General features: G+C 37.0%; 1 protein-coding gene across 1 annotated transcript; it reads left to right on the top strand.

Annotated features, from left to right (window-relative positions):
• Window positions 1–1,502: 1,502 nt before the first annotated feature.
• On the top strand, window positions 1,503–4,055 carry LOC103844709. The gene is made up of 3 exons (XM_033292648.1): window positions 1,503–2,408; window positions 2,588–3,460; window positions 3,585–4,055. The coding sequence occupies exons 1-3, from the start codon at window positions 1,503–1,505 to the stop codon at window positions 4,053–4,055; spliced, it is 2,250 nt and encodes a 749-aa protein (XP_033148539.1).
• The last annotated feature ends 6,430 nt before the right edge of the window (window positions 4,056–10,485 follow it).

Genomic DNA, 10,485 nt, shown 5'->3' with positions numbered 1-10,485 from the left:
AAGCGCTGAGTGGGAGGCAACCCACTATTAGGTATTTTACTTTGGTTTTATTAGCTAGCATTTAATTTCTTTCGTTTTATCTCTTTCAGATTTAGGAGAACCAAGTAGGAGGACTTGAATATCGACCGACGACGAGACGTCGACATCGTTCGACATAGGCAACCACACGACGATCGATGTAACACTTACCCATCGATCGATATCTAATCCGGGCAGATGTATCTTCCTTACTTGTTACATTTCGTACATCATAAACTTTTCATCATAACTCCGGCTGAGTTACACTGGGACAGTGTAATTTAAGTCTGGGGGGAGATTTACTGATATGATTTATTTTAGGAAAGTTGACTCAGATATTATATATTTTAGGACTTATGACCAGAACCATACAAATCTTTTTTTATTACTGTCATTTTTTAAATGCAAAGCGTGCCCTTTATCTACGTTATGAGAAAAAACGTATTTACGAGAATGCCATTACTTTTTAACGCCACGTAAGCAAAAATCCGGCGACACGTAGGAATACGCTTCCGTGTTTTCATTAAGTCAGCCGTAAAAGAATACGTCTTTCGTTACGGCTGGTATATGTATAAGTTTCGGCTGACTTATAATAAAATAGTTGACTTAGTAAAAAAGGCTGATTTAAGACAATAAGTAAACCACGCGTAAGGGTTGAGTTATATGAATCTAGTTGAGTTATTGGACAACGGCTGACTTACGTACTGACGTAACGGCTGACTTAATCATCGATGGATTGATTTCTGGAAAATTTGGTTGAGTCGTAGTAAAGACATAACTCAGTTATATACCCACGGCTGAGTTAATGAACACCGAATGGCTGGGTTATGGGATGTTTGACGGCTGGGTTATCTTAAATCAGCCAAAACTGGATGGTTTAACATGAAACTCAGCTATATTGTGGTTGAGTTATTAGCGAAAGATTAATTACTAGAATAATATTGTTTTACGGCTGAATTGTTAAACGATATGGTTGACTTATTGTATTTCATCCTATTTACAGCTGGGTTATCGAAAAAGATTAATTACTGAACTAGTATCCACGTTTCGGCAGACTTACTAACTACATGTGGACTGACTTAGGGTGTCTGAGTTATATATTATTTTGGTGGCTGAAAAACCGAATTTCCATGTCAGCTGCCATGTCATCAATTCGGATTTGCCATGTCATCAGTAACGAAAGAACTTCAAACTAGGTTTTAATCAGCCTGTTCATATTCCTCTCCTCCCCTTTCATACCCGTTATTTCTCTTCTTCATCTATCTCAGTTGGTTATGGATCTGGTTATTATTGTTTCCGGTAACTGGATTAAAAAAAACAAATATGTATTCAACGCTGATAGTAGAGGGTGTAGAGTTCTCCATTTAGATGAGAACTCTACACATGAAGCTTTCGCAAAGTCTGTTCTCGATGATTACGGATTGAATGAAATGAGTGATCATATTCAGCTAAGCTACATGTTCTCGAATAAATCATTGAAAACAATGGCGCACGACACTCCACCAGTGTACGTGTCCAATACTCGGCAGTTGCAAGGTTTTGTAGCCCTAAAGAAAATCGAACAACTACGTCTTTGTGTTGAGATTACGGAGAACAAGGACGACAGAGCAAGAGAGAAGACTAAAACAAACTTCAGTTTTAGCTCAGAAGTAGAAGCGTCAGAAGTTGAGTCCAGAGACGATAATTACAGTGGGAGTTACGATGGTTGCAGTTCGGAGAAGGAAGAAGAGGACAATGAGATTGATTGCTCTAGTATTGTGGAAGGAGAAAATCAGAACGTAGGCGGAGAAGATGAAACGGGCAAAGAAAAGGAAGAAGACGATGAATTTGATAGCCGATTTGATATGTTCGACGACTCGGACGGTGCGTCATCTGAAGATGATAACTTCAGCTCATACGGTGAGTCTCCTTTAGAAGACGAAGAGTCACCAACGATACCTCCCAAGAAGATATATCAGAACTTCTCGATGAGCGGGTCTAAAGAGAGTGAGGAGGTATTTCTAAGGTTGGAGATGTCGTCGTTAAATCTTGCGGTAGGGCAACGATACGAGAGTAAAGCCGATTTGGAGAGACGACTGAAACTTCTTACAGTGAAGGATCGATTTGATTATGATGTAGACATATCAACCCGAACATTATTCATTGTTAAGTGTTGGGTTGATGGATGTATCTGGAGGGTTCGTGCTTCTACCAAAGGGGAATCCCCGGCGTTCTATGTTTGTATTTACGAATCGAATCATACATGTTCTACAACTGAGCGTTCTAATCGATGTCGAAATGCAACACCAGATATTTTAGGAGAGTTGTACAAGAACTTTCTCAGCGACGTTGGTCCAGCCGTTCGCCCTACGAGTGTTGGAATAGCTATCACTAAGCAGTTTGGTGTAAAGGTAATTACTTTGATGTAACTGAGTTATGTTTACGAAACAGCTGAGTAATATGTGTTTCGTATATATATTTACACAATGCGGCCGAGTTATATTAAAATAGTGTTGAATTAGTTTTACGTTGTGACTGACTTAATTGTATGATGTGGCTGATTTATGTGTATCGTTTTTCATGTGAACAGATGGAATATTGGAAATCTTACCGGACGCTGAAATTTGCAAGGGAAATCGTTCAGGGAACACCTGAGAGTGGGTTTGAACGTTTGCCTTCTTACTTATACATGATAATAAGGGAAAATCCGAGTACAGTTGTGCGTCTTCAAATCGATGAGAATGGAAAATTCATGTATGTGTTTCTTGCGTTTGGTGCGAGCGTAAATGGGTTTCCTTTCATGCGCAAAGTTGTGGTTGTCGACGGTACGTTTCTTAATGGTAGATACAAAGGGACGCTTCTCACAGCACTAGCTCAGGATGGTAACTTTCAGATTTTTCCAATAGCCTTCGCAGTGGTTGACACTGAAAATGATGATTCCTGGTATTGGTTTTTTACGCAACTAAAACTTTTGATTCCTGACGACGAGGGTCTTGCGATAATCTCGGATAGGCATAACTCGATTGGGAAAGCAATTACAAATGTGTATCCGCTTGCTTCTCGTGGAATTTGCACGTACCATCTATATAAGAATATACTGGGACGGTACAAAGAAAAAGATGCATTTCGTCTGGTGAAGAAAGCGGCGAGATGTTTTAGGATGTCTGACTTTACTCAGATTTTCGAGGAGATTGAAGCGATTAATCCAGCACTCCACGGCTACCTCCAAAGGGCTGATGTCCGACTGTGGACGCATGTTCATTTCCCGGGCGAGAGGTACAATTTGATGACTACGAACATAGCAGAATCAATGAACAGAGCATTGTCGAATGCTAGAGGTCTTAGCATTGTTCGGATATTAGAATTGATATGGGTTATGATGACCAGATGGTTTGCTGAACGAAGAGAGGATGCCAGATCGCAGCGAACCACTCTTACTCGTGGTGTGGAGAAACTACTACATGTAAGTAAGCCTTTAAAAAAATTAGTCAGCCTTTAAATTCATAAGTCAGTCTTTACAGCTCTTAAGTCAGCCCTTAAGATGTACTAAGTCAGTCGTTTCACATTAATTATATATTTTTTAATAGGGTCGTGTAACTGCCGCCAGAGATTTGGCGGTACAGAGGATTGATGATCATCACACTGAAGTTAAATATGGATCTTCCGGCGAGTCTTTGCATGTTGTTAATTTGGTAGAGCGAAAGTGCACATGTCGCCGTTTCGAACTCGAGAAATTACCATGTGTACACGCAATCGCAGCGGCGGAGTACAGGAATGTTTCTCGTATATCCCTGTGCAGTCCTTACTATACCAGCAATTATTTGGTTAGCGCATACGCTGAATCGGTCATGCCGGTTGATTCAGCGCAACCTGTTCCAGAACTCGTGGCTAACCAACGCTGCTTGCCCCCGACTGTACGTCAACCACCAGGCAGACCGAAGAAAAATAGGATGAAATCTGCTTTAGAAGTTGCACTATCAAAAAAACGTCCTAGGAAAGAGCACACATGTTCTCGATGTAGACAGAGTGGTCATAATGCGAAAACTTGTCCGATGTAAGCAAGTGTTGTAGGGATTTTCATGTTTTTGTATTACGGCTTAGTTTATGGTTTTAATGTTTTTGTATTACGGCTGATTTGTTTATTTTCATGTTTTTATTACGTCTGGGTTGTTGTAGGAATTTTCATGTTTTTGTATTACGGCTTAGTTTATGGTTTTAATGTTTTTGTATTACGGCTGATTTGTTGATTTTCATGTTTTTCTTACGTCTGGGTTGTTGATTTTAATAGTTAATACTTATGGCCGGGCTGTTATTTTTCATGTCCTTTGGAAAGCATCTCAACGACTCTGATATGCGTAACGGCTGGGTTAGTGTTAACATGGGCTGAGTTTTTGTTTACTAAGGCTGAGTTACTTTTTTAACGGCTGAGTTATTTTGAATTAGTAGTATGAAATAGTATGAAATAGGATGAAATCTGCTTTAGAAGTTGATAGTGCAACTTCTAAAGCAGATTTCATCCTATTTTTCTTATATCATTATGCGAAAACTTGTCCGATGTAAGCAAGTGTTGTAGGGATTTTCATGTTTTTGTATTACGGCTTAGTTTATGGTTTTAATGTTTTTGTATTACGGCTGATTTGTTGATTTTCATGTTTATTCTTTAAAAATTCCCGCCAAAAAAAAGAAGGGTCGTCAGACGACTGAGTTTCACACTGCCAATAAATAAGACTTTCAACTCTATATTTTTACACATTTTCTCTGTCTATCTAAATCAATTTCACCCCTGAGAGAGTAAATGGAATTTTTCCCTCTTCTTGAATTGCCTGAAGAAATTCAGGTGGTAGTGGTTGAACGTGCGGCCCGTAACTCCATCCAAGATCTCTATGGCCTCAAAGCATCGTCGAGGTCGATGAAGGCGTTAGCAGAGTGGCGTGGGGTTTACCATTTCCTCGATGTTTTATCCGTTCCCTGGGGACTCAATATGCCTTCTGAGTTGTTGAAAGCTTGCTACGATGAGGGAAATCCAAGCACGCTTTATATAAAAGGTGTACAGTTTTTCTACTCCTTGGACCTTCATGAAGAAGGGCTTTCTCTCATGAAGCGTGCAGCAGATGCTGGATATGAGCGTGCTGTGTATACACACGCAATGACTCGAGCAATCTTTGAGGGTGAAGGGAAGTATTTTGATGGTATTCCATTTGAATCTGTTGACAGGATCGGTAAACTAGTGCGCTCTATTAAATGGGGTTGGGGTTTGTGGCATGGTGACTATTTTCGCGACCATAAGGTCCTCCTGTTCATTTGTTTTTTTATGTCATCGTTCTACAGATGCCAATGTGCAAATCTTGTGCAGCGACAATGTCACTGCTTGTGGCACATTGATGTCACTAAGGATGATAACATGTGTAACCGCTGTTTCTGGATCAAAGAGCTCGGCTTGTTCTTACGTGATTTTGAACCGATAAGCCTGTTAAGGGACACAAGGAAGTGGTGAAGATGTAATGTATCGAAACTTATTTTTTATGTTATTTGCTATTCCAGTATGTTGTATGTCGAGACTAATATTCTATGGCTAAGTTGTTGTTTTCTAATATTTGATTAAATGCTATTTATAGGCTGAGTTAATTGTTTCGTTGGCTAAGTTAAATATATTTGAAGACTGAGTTAATGGTTCCTAAGGCAACATAAATCTGTTTCGAAGCTGAGTTAATTTTTGTAAGGCTAAGTAAAATCTATTTAAGGGCTGAGTTAATTGTTTCCAAGGCTGAGTTAATTGTTTCTTAGGCTAGGTAAATGCTATTTGAAGACTGAATTATTTGTTTTTACAGCTTAGTTAATTTAATTTCACGGTTATTAAATGATTTGATTAAAACATAGGACTGAATTAAACCAACCTAACAAGAAACTCCATTAAAAAAAATTTTATTGTCTCGATAGTATAAAGGTCTCGATATTTGTTAGAACCTTGACTTATTTTCACACGCCTAAAATTAATTTTGATTTATTAAAATTCACGTGAAATCCCAACCGTCGCGAATCATGTTTCGACTGAGTTGGCTGAATTATATCTTACTGGCCAATTAGAGTCGAGGAAAACATCGAAAAACTCATGGCAACTGAATTTGATCACGCGCATAATAATGGTCTCGATTTACACTGGTCTGGATAAATGAACCATCTTGCTGAGTTATTGTTAGTTATAATACATGAGTGCTTGCCGTATCCCTATATGCAAAGACATACTAATAATGAGTCTCGATATTATCATGGCAGCCAAAAATTCTCACACGCATAATAATGTTATTTTCTGATATTTGATTAAATGCTATTTAAAGGCTGAGTTAATTGTTTCCAAGGCTGAGTTAATTGTTTCTTAGGCTAGGTACATGCTATTTGAAGGCTGAATTAATTCTTTTTACAGCTGAGTTAATTTTATTTCACGCCTAATATTGATGCATAAAAACTGATTTGTGTTAATTTATGTCACGACTGAGTTATATGAATAGGTAGAAAATAAAACATGATGTGTGTTACATAGTATATAAAATCCGGTCTTAAAAAACATAAAAATAAAAGAGAAGTTGATGACATGAGATTAATCATCCAGCATCCAATTTTCATGAAGCTTACACCAGTCAGGGTCGATGACCTTTACAGCTCCCAACTCTGCTTCGGCTTCACAATGCTGAGCGGTAAGTGTCTCCAACTCAGCCACGAGGTCAAATTTTCCTTCGGCCTTGATAATGGCATCAAGCAATTCCATGCGCGCAGCAATAGAATTTACTTTGCTGGAGGCGTCGTTCCATTCAGATTCAGATTGCCTTTGTTCCTTGGCCAAGCGGAGAAGCGCCCTGTAATGCTCCGTCGTTTCCATTTTCCCTTTGTTATAACCTTCAACAGCATCCGCGCCATAGGCATCCGCGCCATAGACATCCTCCATAGGACGTTTCATCGATCTTTTCGATCCTTCCATTGCCACTTGATCACTTAATGAGGGTTTGGATTTGTGGCATTGTGCGCTTTGTATTTATAGATAAAAAATGATCTATTGGAGTCGTTTGGAAAGCATCTCTTCGACTACGAGTTAATTGTTTCCAAGGGCTGAGTTAATTGTTTCAAAGGCTGAGTTAATTGTTTCTTAGGCTAGGTAAATGCTATTTGAAGGCTGAGTTAATGGTTCTTAAGGCTAAGTAAAATCTAATTAATTGTTTATTACTGGCATTTTTTACTGGCATTTTTTAAATGCCAAGCGTGCCCTTTATCCACGTTATGAGGCTAGGTAAATGCTATTTGAAGACTGAATTTTTTTTTTCACGGCTGAGTTAATTTAATTTTCCGGTTATTAAATGATTTTATTAAAACATACTGACTTATCAAAAGACTGATTTACGGTTTCGGTCAGGTTATCGTTTAGATAGGACTGAATTAAACTAACCTAACAAGAAACTCCATTAACGAAAATTTTATTGTCTCGATAGTACAAAGGTCTCGATATTTGTTTGAACCTTGACTTATTTTCACACGCCTAATAAAGGGCAGCATAATTGATTGAAGCGACTAATATTAATTTTGATTTATTAGTTCGGATAACCACACAATATATAAGAATTATCTTTTTTATTTTAAAATATTTTTTAGATTTTAGATAATCCTTATTATTGTTTGTTATAATACATGAGTGTTTGCCGTATCCCTATATGTAAATACATACTAATAATGAGTCTCGATATTATCATGTCAACCAAAAATTCTCACACGCATAATAATGTTATTTTCTGATATTTGATTAAATGCTATTTAAAGGCTGAGTTAATTGTTTCCAAGGCTAGGTAAATGCTATTTGAAGGCTGAATTAATTCTTTTTACAGCTGAGTTAATTTTATTTCACGCCTAATATTAATTTTGATTTATTAAATGCCAAGCGTGCCCTTTATCCACGTTATGAGGCTAGGTAAATGCTATTTGAAGACTGAATTATTTGTTTTCACGGCTGAGTTAATTTAATTTTCCAGTTATTAAATGATTTTATTAAAACATACTAACTTATCAAAAGACTGACTTACGGTTACGGTCAGGTTATCGTTTACATATGACTGAATTAAACCAACCTAACAAGAAACTCCATTAACGAAAATTTTATTGTCTCGATAGTATAAAGGTCTCGATATTTGTTTGAACCTTGACTTATTTTTACACGCCTAATAAAGGGCGGCATAATTGATTGAAGCGACTAATATTAATTTTGATTTATTAGTTCGGATAACCACACAATATATAAGAATTATCTTTTTTATTTTAAAATATTTTTTAGATTTTAGATAATTCTTATTATTGTTAGTTATAATATATGAGTGCTTGCCGTATCCCTATATGTAAAGACATACTAATAATGAGTCTCGATATTATCATGGCATAATTGATTGAAGCGACTAATATTAATTTTGATTTATTATTTCGGATAACCACACAATATATAAGAATTATCTTTTTTATTTTAAAATATTTTTTAGATTTTTGATAATTCTTATTATTGTTAGTTATAATACATGAGTGCTTGCCATATCCCTATATGTAAAGACATACTAATAATGAGCCTCGATATTATCATGGCAGCCAAAAATTCTCACACGCATAATAATGTTATTTTCTGATATTTGATTAAATGCTATTTAAAGGCTGAGTTAATTGTTTGCAAGGCTGAGTTAATTGTTTCTTAGGCTAGGTAAATGCTATTTGAAGACTGAATTAATTCTTTTTACAGCTGAGTTAATTTTATTTCACGCCTAATATTAATTTTGATTTATTAAAATTCACGTGAAATCCCAACCGTCGCAAATCATGTTTCGGCTTGAGTTGGCTGAATTATAAATAAGGTACTGAGAACAATCGGACTCTCAACAGTCAATTATTACACATTTTCTCTATCTCTCTAAATCAATTATAGGCTGAGTTAGTGTAGATGAAATTTTTCCCTCTTCTTGAATTGCCTGAAGAAATTCAGGCGGTAGTGGTTGAACGTGCGGCCCATAACTCCATCCAAGATCTCTTTGGCCTCAAAGCATCGTCGAGGTCGATGAAGGCGTTAGCAGAGAGGCGTGGGGTTTACCATTTCCTCGATGTCTTATCCGTTCCCTGGGGACTCAATATGCCTTCTGAGTTGTTGAAAGCTTGCTATGCTGAGGGAAATCCAAGCACGCTTTATATAAAGGGTGTACCGTTTTTCTACACCTTCGACCTTAAAGAAGAAAGGCTTTCTCTCATGAAGCGTGCAGCAGATGCAGGTTATGAGCGTGCTGTGTATACACACGCAATGACTCGAGCAATCTTTTGGGGTGAAGGGAAGTATTTATCTCGTATTCCAATAGAATCACTTGACAGGATCGGGAAACTAGTGCGATCTGTCAAATGGGGTTGGGGTTTGTGGCACACACCCGAGTTCAAAGAAAGAATGGCCCTTGTTCATATCACATATTCTTCCAAAGTTCTACAGTTGCCAATGCGGAAATCCTGTGGAGCGAGACTGTCCCTGCTTGTGGCACAATGATGTCACTAAGGATGACAACATGTGTCCCCACTGTTTGTGGCTCAAAGAGATCGGCTTATTCTTACGTGAATTTGAACCGGTTAGCCTTTATAAGGACACAAGAAAATGGTGAAGATGTAATGTATCAGAACTTATCTTTTTATGTTATTCGTTATTCCAGTATGTATGTTATTTTCTGATATTTGATTAAATGCTATTTAAAGGCTGAGTTAATTGTTTTGTTGGCTAAGTTAAATATATTTGAAGACTGAGTTAATGGTTCCTAAGGCAACGTAAAATCTATTTAGAGGCTGAGTTAATTGTTTCTCAGGCTGAGTTAATTGTTTCTTAGGCTAGGTAAATGCTATTTGAATACTGAATTATTTGTTTTCACCGCTGAGTTAACTTAATTTTCCGGTTATTAAATGATTTTATTAAAACATACTGATTTATCAAAAGACTGATTTACGGTTTCGGTCAGGTTATCGTTTACATAGGACTGAATTAAACCAACCTAACAAGAAACTCCATTAACGAAAATTTTATTGTCTCGATAGTATAAAGGTCTCGATTTGAACCTTGACTTATTTTCACACGCCTAATAAAGGGCGGCATAATTGATTGAAGCGACTAATATTAATTTTGATTTATTAGTTCGGATAATCACACAATATATATCCCTATATGTAAAGACATACTAATAATGAATCTCGATATTATCATGGCAGCCAATTATTCCCACACGCATAATAATGTTCACGATTTTCGATACTGGAATATGAACCGCAACTTTTAAAATAATTCTGATGCTGAGTATAACGAAAATTCGAGAAGGTTGAATAATATAATACATATTTACAAAGGCGTGTTAAATACGAAACTTTACATCCCTACGACTCTGATATGCATAACGGCTGAGTTAGTGTTAACATGGGCTGAGTTATTGATTAATAAGGCTGAGTTAC

The sequence above is a fragment of the Brassica rapa genome, chromosome A05 (genome assembly GCF_000309985.2).
Source record: "Brassica rapa cultivar Chiifu-401-42 chromosome A05, CAAS_Brap_v3.01, whole genome shotgun sequence".
In the NCBI taxonomy this organism is placed as follows: domain Eukaryota; kingdom Viridiplantae; phylum Streptophyta; class Magnoliopsida; order Brassicales; family Brassicaceae; genus Brassica; species Brassica rapa.
This window is presented reverse-complemented; position numbering and strand designations above follow the sequence as displayed.